At 39.7% G+C, this 16,448-nt stretch overlaps 2 protein-coding genes across 2 annotated transcripts; one reads left to right on the forward strand and one right to left on the reverse strand.

Moving 5' to 3' along the window:
• Positions 1–2,539: 2,539 nt before the first annotated feature.
• LOC111342017 (TNF receptor-associated factor 6) lies at positions 2,540–11,560 on the reverse strand. The gene is made up of 6 exons (XM_088724517.1): positions 11,369–11,560; positions 5,880–5,943; positions 5,177–5,281; positions 4,445–4,519; positions 4,245–4,322; positions 2,540–3,577 (listed from the first exon to the last, which is right to left on the reverse strand). Exons 1-6 carry the CDS (start codon positions 11,536–11,538, stop codon positions 2,891–2,893), a joined length of 1,179 nt encoding a protein of 392 aa, XP_088580643.1. The 5' UTR covers positions 11,539–11,560; the 3' UTR covers positions 2,540–2,890.
• Positions 11,561–13,535: 1,975 nt separating this feature from the next.
• Positions 13,536–15,736, forward strand: LOC111342013 (uncharacterized). Its single transcript, XM_022949056.2, has one exon. It carries the CDS (start codon positions 14,455–14,457, stop codon positions 15,226–15,228), a length of 774 nt encoding a protein of 257 aa, XP_022804791.2. The 5' UTR covers positions 13,536–14,454; the 3' UTR covers positions 15,229–15,736.
• The last annotated feature ends 712 nt before the right edge of the window (positions 15,737–16,448 follow it).

Consider the following 16,448-nt stretch of genomic DNA (forward strand, 5'->3'; position numbering starts at 1 on the left):
GTCTAGCTGTTTTTCTTCGTCGGATTTATCTAATTAACTTGGATGTATATTTGCCAGCCATTCTGACTCTCCATCGTCGGAAATATGATTCAAATTGCCCGCCATTTCTTTTTTTCGTAACTACAATTTAACCTTTCGCTTGCGCGATGCGAGAAAACCTGTTTAACCGGTACTCTAAAGTACAAATACCGCGTGATATTTGTACTCGTCTATGGCGTTATTTGTACCCTACGAAGGGTAGTTGGATAATAAGACGCAATATTACCCTGGCCCTTCGAAAAGAAAGTGAAATTCACTTTGATTGATCAGCAGGAAAATCTAGACCAACGGGAATACGTGGCTACTGTATTCGTTACTCAAAATCTTTCAAACTTTGTAAGGCCTCTGACAGAAGGAATCGCTGGAAAGGGTTGGAGAACGTTCAAATCACATGAAAAACTCTACTCGAGACACTTCAACGTGGATGACACTTTGTTTCTTCAGGTTGAGATTAGTTCGTCATCTAGTTGATTTAATGATCCAGCCTTAAAGCAAACAGGAAAAAAAGGATACAAGGATAAAAGTTAGCTTCTCGAAATAACTCACAAACTCCATGAAGGAGTAGCTATGATAGGACTTTACATTTTGACGGATGAACCTTTGAAACTTTTCAGGTTGTTGATAATACGGCCAAGTCGGTTTGCTCACTAAGCTCCAAATAAAACCCCATTCAACAAAAACCAGCTTTAAACTTTTGATTGAAGTACTAATAATTAGGATGCCACCTGTCGTATAACTCGAGGCCAGGACAGCTTCGACAGTAAGGTTACAAGTAAGCTCTACTCTTTCCTTTTGCAGTACAAAGGATGAAAAAACCTTCAACTCAGCTTAAATCAATCCCTGTAGTTTTTTTTTTTTTCGCATAAAGGTCCTTAGGTATATTTTGTAAAAAAATTCGATAACGAAAAAAGAGGGTAGAGTCTAATGTCCGATGAAAAAATATATAACAAACTAGTGGAATTAACAACGACATTTCGCTCAAATAAAACTTCCGAAACTTCTTACGTTTCCAGACAAAGGGGTAACAAATTTGTGTGAAAGATAGGTCAGAAAAAACTTTTTAAAGCGAACAACAAAAGTGGGCGAAAATGTTCACGTCCGTTTTTAATGTCAAAGTAAGAGTTCTTGGACGTCATTGGCTAATTTGTGAAATCACGCCTGTTGTGGGTGAATACGAAAAGAATACCAAGAGGAGAGAGAAGAGGACATTTTGATTTGAAATTTAAGATATTTTCACATACCTCTTAAAAAATCAAGGCGAGCGCTTGGAGAGCCTTTGCCGACCCTTCGTTTGCGAAGTAAAGCAACATACAAACGAAGGAGCCCTCTGGACTTGCACTGTATACCTACCTGTGATCCCAACTGGATCATCGTGTACTGTGAATTCAAATTACTTGACCTTCTCTTAATCTTTTAAACGTTTGCAGTTTCCCACATGTTTGACCGCTGTATTTTGTTGAACATGAACTAATCTACATAAACCCTACCCAGTTAAAAAATGGATGGATGATTTCCCAAAGTTATAATCTGCGCTAGAGGTGCAAAAACACGGCAGGATCTGCAAAAACCAAGGTGTTTTTGGATTTTAGAACTGAATTGTGGCCAAACGCAGATCCTTTTTTGTATGACGTCAGGTCCCGGTTGTTCGAAGGTTAGATGACGCTATCCACTGGATGAATCTTTATCCAATGGATAGCGCAGCACGTTTTGCTCTCACTTATCCGCTGAATAGCGGTTTATCAGTTGGAAGACATTGCCCACCCTTAATACAACTGAGCCCTGGCCTGTCTACCACCTAACACAAAGCCAAGTAAGTTAACTAAGTCCTCCACTGAGGTAATCTGGATGCGGTTCAGTTATATATATATACATGTTGATACACTCTGGCATCTCCAAGAGATCTACCATACCCAAAATCGATAGCTGAAATGATAACTCTGGAAAGGCCCAGGCTGTGAATAGATTGGAATGAAATTGAAAGATGTAGTAGGTTGGCTCATCATTCTCACCAAATTAAAATTTTGTTTTCTCTAGTGGCGGGTGGAAAAGGGGGTGGTTATAACAGCACTCACTCCCTTTTTTGTCCAGGGGAAGTTTAACTAGATTCAACCCCCGTTTTGATTAACGATGTCACTTAACGTAATTTTTAAAATTTGAAAAAAGGGAATACCGGTCTTTCAAATACTAACTGAATTTGAGGTCCGTACTAAAACCTGTTTATCGTGAAGCGCGGACCATAGATCGAAGCTAAAAAAACCAGAATCTGTTACCCATCAGAAGGGCTAAGAAGACTCGGTAAGTATGATATTTATGATATCCATTCTGTCCGTCTGACGGGTTGGGAAATGATTTCTGGTCTCGTCAATCAACGCACGTTGAAAGCAAAATGCCGGAGTTGTTCCTAAATTGGTTCAAAAAATAATAAGCAACATAGAGAACTTTAGAATTAAACGGGCCTAGCAAGAGACACACAATAATTTATAGTTACGATTTTGACAGATTCATTTCCAAAGAGACGTTGTACATCTTTAATACAGCTTAGCACCTTGTCGTTAGTATACAAAGCTTATTCCGAAGCAATTATATGGTGCGCTCCACAATTGACTAAACTTTATTTAATTTCCGGTTCCACTTATCACACAAAAACAGTTTAAACCCGTAAAAACCATAGCTGTCTTAAAATAATTTCATTGAAATCTAAAAAAAAAGCATCAAATTGAGTTTTAAATGGCAAACGTTAGATCATAAAGCAAGCTTTCCATTATTCACCAAGGAAGTTTCCTACAGTTATGATAATCAACTAAATAATCCTTTAAAAAAGACTTTTGGTCCAAAAATCGTGACCAAGAAGTCATTTGCGAGGTTCTTGAATCTCAACTCGTATTAATAGAGTATCGTTTACTAGGTACTTCCTTGAATTGAGCCTCTCGTGAGTTATGAACTTTGGAAGGCCACATACTAAGTTCTTCTCTTTGGGCCTAGAAAAGTAAGTCAAGGCGCGTTCCGGATTAAGTAGTTTACTAACATTTTCCCGTTTATCTTCATCTTCCTGTTGATCAATCAGTGTTAATTGCACTTTCTTCTTAAAGGGCCAGGTTAATATGGCGTCATATTCACCTTTCGTTACAACAATGAATACCGAAAGGTGAGTATTCCTGCCAGATCCCTCGCCATTGGAATTAAGTCTTACTTTTAAATTATAGCCATAGGTTGCTGTGTGGGGAATCACACTTTCTACTGTTTGTTTAATTCCGGCCTTGGATTGTTTGAACACTTCATTAAAATCATGAATCTCCCAGAGAAAAGTTCCGTTTTCCCTTTCTAAAACTTTCTTTTTGTCTTTGAGTACTTTTTCCATGAAAAGGTTCTGAAGTGTCGCAAAATTTTCCATCAGTTGTCTTGTTAAGTCTTGAGTTTCATTCAATTTGTTTTGTGTTTCCTTGAATTTAACTTCGGTGTCGCGCAACTTCAGACAAGCTAAATCAAGATGAACTGTCATGGCAGATTGAAGATGATTCTCCACCTGCTTTCTTTGAACCTGCAAGAGAATTAGGACCCTTATGTTAAGAAATTTTCTTATCCTCTAAAGAAATAACTACTCTGACAAACACTTTTAAAATCAAAGCTCTGCTTAAGTCCTGTTACCAATTCACCAAAACCATGACACGATTCGAGAAAGAAACTAAACGTCGGTTATACGTTTTTATAAAAAAAAACTCCTTGTCATTTCATCTCATTTAATTCATTTTTTTAAAATTCTCTGAGTCGGTCTTTGTCACAATTAGTAATAGTAATAGTAATAATAGTAATAGTAATCAAAGTTTAATGTCTTTACGTGGGGCATGGTTACACACATTGCCCGAGCCAGAGGCTCATGTATGAAACGCAAGACAACAATCCACCCATCCCACCCCAGGGGAGGACATCCATCACACAGTAATCCCGTGCGTGGGAAATTAACGTCTCCTACCCCTAACCCTGCAGGAGACGGGACCTCCATTTATTCGTCCCTATCCAAGAAGACTAGAATATCTAAACAATTTCTTGATGTTATAGAAAGGCAGCATATTCTTCTCAATTATTTTAAGACCTTGAGTGTTGGTCCGGCCGGGGCTCGAACCCCCGACCTCCCGCACATCAGTCCAGCGCTTTATCCATTGAGCTAACCGGGAGGCAGTTTTTGCTACAATACCTAACATACCGACCTTCGTTTCGCAGCCCATCATCACGTAAGGGCAGGATAACATGGTGTGAGGACAATCGTCTTTGGTGTGGCTTGGCATCTGAAATAAATTCATCGTGTTATGTAGTTAACCGGACCGTTTTATTTTGTCATTTAATGCTGACTAAGAACGTGGTCCAATCAATAAACAAGAGGGTTTTTTTTTTAATATCTTTCACCTACCAGTTCCCTTGGAATTGACAGACCACAGCTGTTAGGACAGGTGACCGGGTACTTCAAGCACGTCCCAATATGATCCTGAAAGATATAAGTTTAATATCTTTCATAGTAATCCTCAGCTATTGCGTGTGCTGTGATTGCTCAGCTAAGCGAGCCTGTTGTCCATGCCTGAGCACTTATGCGACATACTGGGTGTGGCTTGGTACAGTGTTCTCATTCAGAGGTCCTCCACAAAAACGTAAGGGTCATTTGTCGTTTGAGCTCTTTCTGTTGGATGGTCTCATGTCAGTGTTCGTAAGGACAGGTGATGACTTTGAAAAGACAGGCCGTGAGGTGAGTCTTTCATAGAAACATTAAATACATTTCTAGTCTTTTATACTTATGTTTAGTTTATTAGCTTCGCCGACCGGCAGGGACACCGCAACAGCTTGCACCAATTACTGCGGGCCCAGTAAACCCACTCATCCCACCCCAGGGGCTCGAACCCTCGACCTCCCTCACAACAGTCCAGCGCACTGTCCATTGGGCTAACTGGGCGGCGGTAATTGTAATTACGGTAAATGTAATTTTCATTATTTTCAATATTTTGTAAATGCACGTGCGCGAGTATGCTAAATGCTCCCAGGCGTTATGTGGATAAATAAACAATCTCATCTCATCTTATCTTCAGATATATCCAATGACATATACGATAACTATCAAACAACGCTAAGATCAATGTGATTCCGCTTTTACCTCTTTGTTCCTCAGTCTCCCAGTCCATTGGCAACCGTCACAAGGACATTTAATAGCAAAGAAAAGTATTTGTCGTTCTACGGCTTTATCTGCGAAGACATCCGGCTAAAAGAGAAACCAGACACTTGACATGAAAATGATAGTTGATGTCTCAAAATAAGACTGTTGTTAACCTCGAGGAATATCAAAATATCTAACGTACTCTTCATGCTTTTTTCACTCTGAAATGGAACAGTCGATGGAGGCTGTTACTCAAATTGCGTAGTAGAGATATCAGCATTCCACGACTTAATTTTATGATGTTCTTTATCCTAATTGCGTAGTAGAGATATCAGCATTCCACTACTTAATTTTATGATGCTCTTTATCCTAATTGCGTAGTAGAGATATCAGCATTCCACGACTTAATTTTATGATGCTCTTTATTCTAAGAGAACTGAGGACAACAGACAACTATGGGCTTCCACAGCTAATGCTAGAATGACCTCTGCCCGACAATGTGGGGGTGACGTCTTTGACGCAGATTCATCTCCTTCCATCGATCGATTTAATTTTTTACAGCCCGAAATAAGTTCAAGTTATTCTGTGCTGTTTTTGTGAGGTTCGACAAACTAAACTCGGTATTAAAAGGACTTTAGATGTAAGCGTAGCTTTGATGTGGACACTTCTGTCGGTCAAAGGGAACGTTAATTAGCACATTTACCTTGTCTCTGTCTAAAGCGTCTCTATCCACGGGGCAAGTTGAAGGCTGGCCATCGTTCTCCAGCCTGTTAACAAAATGTTAAATAATTAAAAGTGTTGTTCCCCGACTTGGTTAACGTTCAAAAGTCCCGTGACTAAGTGAAGCTCATCTTTCAAACCGGCAGTCTAAATCCGACAGGGATCAACGAACGCTTTTCATTCTACTAATTTATTCTTGTTTTTCTCGTTGCCATGTTCCCACCAATAACGTGGCTCCATTTTCTGCCTTTAAAAGCACACACAACCCACAATTCCTCTATTCGCTCCGACGAAGGGCTAACGCTCGAAACGTCAGCTTTTATAATCGTTACGGTGGCCAATTTACCATTTCAACTTTGTTGATATATCCAAATTATAAAAATAGAAACGGCAAAATATTATTTAGACTTCTAAATTCATCGTCTCCCCGAGCATTCCGTCTGAGCGTCGCGCTTTTTCTAAATCCGGAAAGTAAACAAATTTTCCCATCACATTACTTTCCTTTAATGTTCACGGCCATCTTTGTACTGTGCTTTTCGCAACCCATAAGCGATTGTGTCCTTGACTGAACGCATCGTACAACCAGCTGAAAATTTAAGTTTTAGTTTAAAACCTCTACATATTATTAAACAAACAGCGAAACAAAACACTCGAAGCAAATTTTACCCAGACAGGTTTCATGTTTCAAGATCTTGCGCGCGTGATGTTTGATTGACGTGCGGTTTGATAAGGCTACTTTTGATTGGATAAAATTACAGGAGGAAAATTCCTCCTGTAAATTTGGGGCGCTGCAAGGGATAAAAGTCAGTCGTGCGAGTCCTACCACACCAGAACAGAAAACCAAGCGAACGACTTAGAGAAAGTCCAGAGTCGCGTAAGCAGCTCTCATCTGCCTAGCCGGTAATATATATAATAACATAATATGTGACTATAACGGTCTTTATTACACGACTCGGGCAGTCAGAGGGCCAATAACTAAAATCAACCAATCAAAATTCTCTATTGCCGGTCCAATATTCTCTAAGTATTGGACCGGGCATTGTCCCAAATGGTCCCGAATGATACCGCTCTTGTGTCCCTTTGAACTTCAGTCGTATAATAAATCTCTTATTAACCAAGCTTGCTCGGGACCGTACTGGAAGAATATCGGCCCTCGGTCTTTTTTGTACGGACCTCGCTGCGCTCGGTCCGTACTGTCAAGACCTCGGACCGATATTCTCCCAGTACGACCCTCGCGCTTGGTTAATAAGATATATGTATATATTGTGAGATTTAACGCCATTATCCTGGTCGGTATGATTATATTATTAAATATTATCAATTTTTGAATAATAAAAAATAAATAAAATAAAATAATAAAGTAAATAAATATATATATATATATATATATATATATATACATAAATATGTTCTTATTGTATGATTTTACGCCGTTAGTTAACGGCGTAAAATCTACCATTAAACTACTTGTTGAAGGAAATTACATTGATAGTTCCTTCAGTCGGTGTTATATTTATTAGGAGATCTTACGCCGCTAACTAACGGCGTAATTTCTTTCAGTCCGTACTATGTCTATTGTACGATTTTACGCCGTTAACTAACGGCGTCATTTCTTTTACTAAGTATTTGTAAGATTTTACGCCGTTAAGAGGGGGGCATTGGGGTTTGCGGTTTGGCTATTTTTTAGATCGGTTTTTTAGTTTGTGCGCCAAAAAACGTCGGTTTTTCGATTTTGTTGTTCATTACGGTCTGCGGATTTTCCGTTTTCAGCATATGGATTTCGATTTTCAGCAAGACCTACAACGTCTTGAGAGATTTGCTAGCCCCAGCAAAGCCATCTAGCGTAAAGCTGACAGATTTGGTGGCAACGTTACGAGATCACTATTTTCGTCCAATATTTAAGCAATTTTTTAAGGCGGAGGGGAGCGAATCGATTAAGCAAAGTTTAGCGCGATTTCTATTCAGTTACCGAACGACACCAAATAGTACTACAGACCAAACACCAGCCGACCTATTCCTAAATCGTCGATTAAGAACGAGATTAGATTTAATGCGTCTTGACCTCGGTCGGAAAGTAGTTGACAGGCTAACGGATCAGAAAGCGAGACACGATAAAATTGGTAAAGGAAGAGAATTCACTCTTGGCGAAGAAGTTCTAGAGCAAAACTTCCGTGGTCAGCCAAAGTGGCTTGATGGCATCGCTACAGAACAGACCGGTCCCGTCTCATATAAAATTCTGGTTGTAGAACAACTCTGGAAACGCCATGTTGACCAGATGCATCAAAAGCAGGCAGTAGTAGTGTTCATGGATTTTACCACTCGCTTGGCGAATTAACAAGAGGTACGTACCACGACTGTATACTTTTCTTCTTTTATTCTCTTCTCCTCTATTGTTGCTACTACCTTCTACTACCACAGCTACCTCCCTTCTAACTTCAGCAAGGAGTGCCCTCGCATTTAATGTAAAAATCACAGACATGTTTGGGTTAGCTGACCGTGGGAATTTCCAAAACAGGATATTCAGTGTGGGTAAAACTCAAGGTCAGTTTTACCAACCCAAACATAATCACCTATGAAACTAATCATCCTCAACCACAACAAGTGATTAAAATGTCTAGCACGGAAAGAACTGAGCCAACTGATCATTTATTTTTAGTGTGGCACACTAAAAATAAATGATCAAAACTATAGATCTACCAAAATAACGACGTAAACGCAAAAAGGCGAGACTCATCAAAACAAAACGGATAAACCTAAAAAATACTCAAAATAGCAATCCTTTAAAATACTCTACAACAGTAGTAGCTGTAAATTAAACCTTTATTAAAAGTGTCAAGAGCCGTCTAGCTAGGGAAAAATCCCCTACTAATTTGGAGACACTAAAAAAGAAAAAAAGACCAGGAGCTATTTACAGTAGTATATATATATTATAGCAAAGAGAAAATCTATAATTAACTAATTACGGGTTTGTGATAAAAATATATAAAAATTCAAGATGAGCAGAGGCTACAGCGTGTGCCGCCATCATCCAAGAGCTCACTTATACTGAGTTGGCGTATCTTGCCTTTAAACGTCTTGAGGGTCTCGACCTTCCTTATACTCTTGGGTAATTTTGTCCATAACCTGGGCCCTAGAAATCTTATAGAGTGTTTGTCATAAGTGACAGTTTCATACCTGGGTATAGAGAAGTCGGCTTGCCTCAGATTGTAATCACTATTGTGTACTTTGAAGATGTTACTTATATATGCAGGACATAGTTTATGCTTTACTTTATACATGAGGATGCACAAGTCCTGTAAGCGCCTATTTAGTAGAGTGGGCAAATCTGCCCTCTCTAATAACTGTTCGTAACTAGAATTATAGTTCTTGAAAACCGCTCTAAGTCCTCTTTCTTGTAGTCTTTCATACTTTCGAGTGTCGCTCGCTTTGCAAAAGTGCCACACTAGGTGAAAATACGTGGGGTATGGTAAAACCGCGCTTTTTAACAGTATTAGCTTTTAGAAGGGGGCATTGGGGTTTGCGGTTTGGCTATATTTTAGATCGGCTTTTCGGTTTGTGCGCCAAAAAACGTCAGTACGTTTTTCGATTTTGTTGTTCATTGCGGTTTGCGGATTTTCCGCTTTCAGCATTTGGATTTCGGTTTTAGTCAAGAATTTGGACGGGTACTCGGATTTGGCATCCAATAAGCCTTTTCGGTTTTTAATATTTGAGTTCCGGTTTCTCTTCGATCTGAGCAGCAGTTATATGCCTCTGCTGATCTCGAATAGCCGGGAAACCCATGTTGCTCTACTTGTAACCGCAGTATCAGATCGATTAGGATTTTGACAACTGAGATGTGCAAATTTATCAGTTTAGGCGGTTTTGCATGCGGTTTTCGGTTTTGCTCGTTTTTTTTGCGGTTTTTCCGGTTTCTAATGGACCCTAATGCCCCCCCCCCCCCTCCGTTAACTAACGGCGTTATTTCTGTTACTAATTAGTTATGCTATGTATAGTCATTATTATCTTTAGTGTAAGATTTTACGCTGTTAACTAACGGCGTTAAGAGCGTGTCTCTGTAATTTCCGACCACTCGAAATTGGTTCAAAAATAAATCATTTTTGACAGTGTGAAATCCTCATAAAGATTGCTCATTTTGTGTACACAAATGATGTCAATTTCACGATTCGACCCACGTGCGGAAAATTGTTCAAAAATAAAAACCTTTTGAAATCTGAGGGAAACCACTTCTGTTCCGATGATAGGCAATGGTTTCCTTACCCACATGCAAAGTTTAAGGCAAGATTTATTTTTGAACCAATTTCGAGTGGTCGGAAATTATAGAGACACGCTCTTAAATCGCATAATATACAGACCGAGTGGCGTTAAATCTCACAATATACAAACCGAGGTAATTGTATAATTCGCCCTTAGCTAATACGCCCATAAAGTGTTTTCGAGTTGAGGTTGGGAATGATCATAGCCATCAGGTGGAAACCAGGCTTTGCAAAAGGTCTCCATCGTTGCATAACATAAACTTAAAAATTTATTGACATGTGTGCAATAATGCGTCAATCAATCGTATTGCTATTGCAATGATAGCGGTTATATAACCTACATGAAAGGGCACGTTACAGAATTTTCACATAACAGAGTTCTCAATAGAATTTTGTACACCCGTTCCTGTACCACCTCCATGCGTAACAGCTAAGTACATAGCCGAAGCTAAGGCTACGTATCTTAAGGCCCGTAGAGTCCCAATTCAAATCGCAGCGGTCGTGTATTAGCATGTGGGAAGACGACATCTTAATTGGATAATTGGATAGGCCTGGGCTAGAATCTACAACGTTGCAGAGAAGTTATGAAACATAGCGATTGTTCGCTGACAGGCTGTTCGTTTCGAGAACTAAAACCGACTAACATTCAATACTAAACTCAATTATCTCTGCACAAAGGCGTTCTTTTAATTGCATTTGAAAGGCGTTGATTTACTAGTCGACGAGCTTCGACAGCCGTTGCACTTACCAGTGACACCCGTGACAGGTGTTACGGGAAAACCCTGCATGACATAATTTTCGCATTCAGTCTCGGAAACCTTGTATTGTTCACAGGGCCGATGACTCGAAAAGTCGATCATACTGTCAACAGCAATAGCGAGGTTACCTCAAAATGCAGCCAACAACAATATATAAGGGAGAAACTATAGAAACTGATGCTTTGAAAGTCGACAAAAAGCCGTATTAGTGTTGGTGTTCACATCGGCTCTCAGAATAAACATTCCTCGTTTATATAAATTTGTGTTTGACAAATTATTCAGACTGCCCCAAAACTGTATAGCTAGTTTTCAGGTTTTTTCGATTAGCTGAGTATAAGTGATTATCCATGTAATCAAATGTCGAACTGAACGACCGTGATCAGTTTTAGGCTGTTGGCGATCAACGCACAGCGGATATTATTATGAACCAGCGAGCGAAATTCACGTAAAAGATGACACACCTTCTAAAATGTTCCTCAAGACACCCCTTACAGAATCTGTGACCGCATTTCGCTTGAAGTGGGTCCCTAAGTGGCAGATGGCAAATTTCACAAAGGAAATCGTCTTCGACTCTATTCACAAAGTCCTCGTCATAACCCAAAGGGTTTTCATTTCCTGGAGCTTCCGCCATTTGGACAGATGAATCAAGAGTGAACACCTTATCTTGTCACTCAAAATTAAATATGCAAACTGTAGTGTTTATTCCTATTGGATAGATACCTTAGTTATTACATAATCTGGGTTCTATTGGTTAGCACACCTTAACCGTAGTCACGTGATTATTCATATATTTATCATTGTATATTAAGTTCATTAGCATTCTAATAAAGCAGTTGTGTAGAGTACTTAGTCTGTGCATGCGTTACTCTATAGTAGTATACATCCAACCCTAATACACAAAACAAACCCGTTGACGTTTAAAAAACGCATAAAGCAGTTAGGATTGTGTGACTGCTCAAGCAAAACCGTCTTAGATCTCGTTTTGTACTTGAGACAGAGGAGTTGAGGAATAAGCGTTACTGACCGCGCAGGAGGTCAGAATCACAAGAAGGCTGAATATTGAAATTTAAAGGGGCAATGCAAGTCAGCCGGGTAGTTGGTAGACGAAAATGCAGGATCAGGATATTGGACTCTTGATTGGAGATACATTTTAAAGTGCTGATATTGTGTGACACCAAAATAAGAAATTGACGGAAGCGTTGGTAATAACCTGAGCGGAACTTTTTCGATGCATATAAGGGTTCAATATCATTTACAGTCTGTTATTTTTACTTAAACAAAATTAAGACAGAAACCAGGTCGCACGTAACGCATTATCGTGCACCAAGACAAAGCCTCACATTGTAAGTCATCCCACGCCATGGTTAAACTGACAGATAGGAACGGTAGCTTTTAGTAACGAATGTAAACCAAGGAGGTCGCCAACAATTAAATGCGAACCCATTCAGTGGCTGATGATATCTACCTACACCAAAAAGTTAAGGAGAGCTTAATATATAGCTTTGCCATAGAAGTTGAAAATTTGAAAGAAATTAATCATACTTTGAACTGCGTATGAAATTTGAAAAAACAAATGACTCTTTCGAGTGAGCTGCAATATGAGTAATTGTAGAAAGAGAGCCAGACAAAATTCAGTCTTCGACGGGATTCTAACCTATACCTCTAGGAAGCTAGTTAGGCGCGTCTACCAACTGAGCCGCGAAGCCAAAAGTTTGGATAAATGCTTAGACATAGACCTGCGAGCTGATTAACCAAAATTTTATGTTTATCGGGTTCTATACAGTAGGTAGAGAGCAAAATCTAAATCCTGGTCACAAAAAATAAAAGCCAGCGTGACATCCAAATTTAGATGGAATGGTCAAATTTACGTATACTTTAAACCAATACTGCTTGAGGAGCTTGACATGGCAGAGTCCGTGGTAAATGAGCAACACCTGCCTTTGGGCTATGACGACATCTTTGTAGACGCTATTGATCAAGACTGCCAATGCCTGATATGTCATTTACCGCTTAGAGAGCCCTTTCAAACGAGATGTGGCCAAAGATACTGCAAAGGATGTCTTTTCGCGTATATTAGAAGGTAAGAGTTTACGATAAACAGCTTTCAGTAGTAATCTTCATTGGTTCATATAATCTGTTTATCCTGCATCTACGAAACTTCAATTATAAATTCTCAAGAAGGGAATTTTACCAATACTAAAGTCGAGGTCAACAGGGTAAGAGGAAATTAGACATTTGTCATAAATATCACTTAGAAGAGTAATGGCCACAACAATAGCGGCAATTCACTGAAAGATGCAATATCAAATTTCTACATTTAGCTCGCTTATAGTCTTACTCAGTTCATAGAAAATACGCTTGGCTTTCTCAACAACTTAGCAGTGTCCATAACTGACTTGTCCTAAAATCAAAAGAGCCTACAAGAGAGAGCGGAAGTCAATCACTCAATCACGCACGGCGAGCGTGATCTTTCTCGAATTAGAAATCGTCTAGTCGAAAGCTGATCAAATATCGTCTTATTCAAAGATTAAATCTGATCTCGACATGTACCGACATGTGCTGCTAAGACTTCTTTGCTATTCACAGTTTTGACTGGCATTAACTGGTCAGCCACTAAACTGTAGGAAAACAACTCTTCTGATATACCTCGTAAATGGTGTTGATTCAGATAACATTCTAGCTCGGCAAATCTATGTGTAGTTGACGAAGCTGATTTTCAGCTATTTTTGAAATCGTTACTGGTGTTGTTGACATTGTTACTGTGCTGACCTCGAATTACTTACGGAAGATCAAGAGAGAGGAAATTCCACTTAAAAATATAGCATTAGGCGTGTTGGTTGAGACGGGATGTGGAACGACTGCTAAGTTGTCGAGAAAGCCAAGCGTATTTTCTATGAACTGAGTAAGACTAACCCTGTGTTTACATTTGAGCTTTTACCTGGGTAAAAATTTACTAAGGTCAAGATACTTGACCTTGGTACATTCATCCAGTGTTTACACTAGCTCAAATAACTCAAGTTGATCTGCCAACACTACCGCTGTCTGCATCATCTACGTCATGAAATCGAACTAGCAGGAAATTCTAAAACCATGCTCGCTTCAAGATGTAAAGTGGTGGCTTTCGTGGCCATTGCTTTTTATTTCTTAATTCAAGAGCTGCACACAGAAACGTCAAGATTTCGTAAGATGCTGGTGTTAAAACGCCCGTAGAGGTCGAGGCGAAAACGGATGGTTTTACTCCAAATTGCTTTTAAAAAATGCCAGACGAGCTAGACGCGCGTGGGCATGGCCGCGAAATCAGTTCTGGTTTGAGAGCCTTTTGCAAGGAGATTTCGTGGAAGATTGGTGGAAAGAAAATTTCAGGATATCAAGGCGTACATTTGAGTACATTGTTCGAGTGGTTGGCCTGGATTTGGCGAAGATAGACACGAGATTGCGCCAATGTATCCATGTAAACAAGCGAGTGGCGGTAGCGTTATCGCGCCTAGCTACTGGAGACACGTATAGATCGACTGGGCCGCAATTTGGCATTGGGAGGTGTACAGCTATGTTGATAACACACGATTTTTGTGAAGCAATTGCCAAAAGGGCCACAGAATTTATTAAATTTCCAGCGACTGAGCAAGACGTGCAACAAAGCATTCGCTTCTTCACAAACAAGTCCCCGTTCCCGCAAGTGGTAGGAGCAATTGACGGTAGTCATATTGCATTAAAAGCAGTGTCTGTCAACGAACGGATTGAATACTTCAATCGAAAGCAAGAGTATTCTATCGTAATCCAAGGAGTTGCTGATGCGTCTTTTAAATTTCTTGATGTGAGTACGGGATACCCCGGTAACATTAACGACGCCCGTGTTCTCCGTTTGAGCAAACTGCAGAGAGAAATTGATCAAGGTACCTGGCTAAACGCGCCTTCGAAGAGAATTGGGGGTTCCGAAGTTGGACCTCTTCTGGTAAGGGACTTGGCGTATCCTTTGTCTGTTTGGCTGATGAAGCCGTTTAAGCAAACACCAACATTAACTGAGAGCCAATTGCGTTTCAATCGTGCCCTCAGTCAAGCCCGGGTTGTTATAGAACAAGCCTTTGGAATTTTGAAAGGACGTTGGAGATGTCTCTATAAACCATTGGAGGAAAAAACAAGTAGAGTCCCCACCACTATCATGGCTTGCTGTGTCCTTCACAATATTTGTATAGATGTTGGACATCCGAGCGCTATAGACCCCGTTGAGGATGACAATGAAATGGATCAAAGTTCTTTCAATGGAGATGAACAGCTTTGCGCAAGGAGCATTAGAGATGATATAATGGATCATTTGTCATGATACAAACATTAAACCATATTTATTCTTTTTATTAGAATGTTTTGGGTTAAGTTGAAGACACAGGTGGATTGACTGGAGATTAATGTACATAGACTGAAATTTGGTCCCTTTCCATTTGTTACAGGTATAATTAGTGAGCAATTTAATTCACTGTGGTTTAAAAATGTTATAAAAGCTTTCCGATGTTGAGAGTAAGATTTTGTTTTTTGAATCATTGAAAACAAATTATTCTTGTATTTAAAAACTCGAATACGTTAGTTGCGTTACGGTTTTCTCTGGTATGAGTATATCAATTGCATTTTAAAAAATTAATCAACAGATAATTGTACTTTTGAATAATTTCCGAGATACATGTAATTTTTTGGCATAAGAGATAATTTTACCTTCTTATATTGTTCATTTATGGAATCATTCTCCTGTTACACAGTTATCTTGATCTTGAAATTAATCATAACACATGAAATCATGGACAATGAACTGAAACGAATGAAATGTTCTTATAAAACAAGTTAAGGTCTGAACTTTACTCTTTCGCATTGGCAACGTCCTTTAAAATGTTTCCAAGCAGCTTTAATGCATCCATTGAAAACTTTTTTTGTTCTCTTCTGCTTTCCCTCTCGGCTTCTGCCATTCGCTCCATAAACGCCTCGTCCCTCTCTTGTGCTCTTTCCATCAACGACAACACTGTTGGCTCATCTGCTAATGCTGCTGCTTTGGTCTTCTTTCTGGCTGCTTTCTTTCCATCTTTCCTATTCTTTGGTGTATTCTTTGGACTACTCTTTGGTGTACTTGTGCACTTTCCATGTTTGCCTTTGTTCTTGAAGAAAAAGGACTTCGCAAGGCCAAGGACTCGTCTTCCTCTGAGTCTGAAGTGCCCACTTCACCAGACGGGCTAGGTAGATCATCAGATTGGACAAGTTTCCTCTTTTGAGCGGACGCAGCAGCCCAAACTTCCTCATCCAAGATTTGTTTATCGCGGATGCCTTGATCAATTTGTGGGGAACTCTGGGCTTCGATTGGCGAACTACTCTCCAACACGTGTCGAGGATTGATGGCTTCTCGATTGCCGAGGACTTCGTCCATGTCCTGATAATATTTAGGCACATGCTCAAGGTCGCTTTCTGCTTCGTTGTCACCCTCAACATCTCTCCCTTCTCCACATCCAGTGGTCCAGAGTTTGTCTTTGGTTGTTTTATATTTTTTTGTGAGATTGCTCATTT

Source organism: Stylophora pistillata, chromosome 6, assembly GCF_964205215.1.
Source record: "Stylophora pistillata chromosome 6, jaStyPist1.2, whole genome shotgun sequence".
In the NCBI taxonomy this organism is placed as follows: domain Eukaryota; kingdom Metazoa; phylum Cnidaria; class Anthozoa; order Scleractinia; family Pocilloporidae; genus Stylophora; species Stylophora pistillata.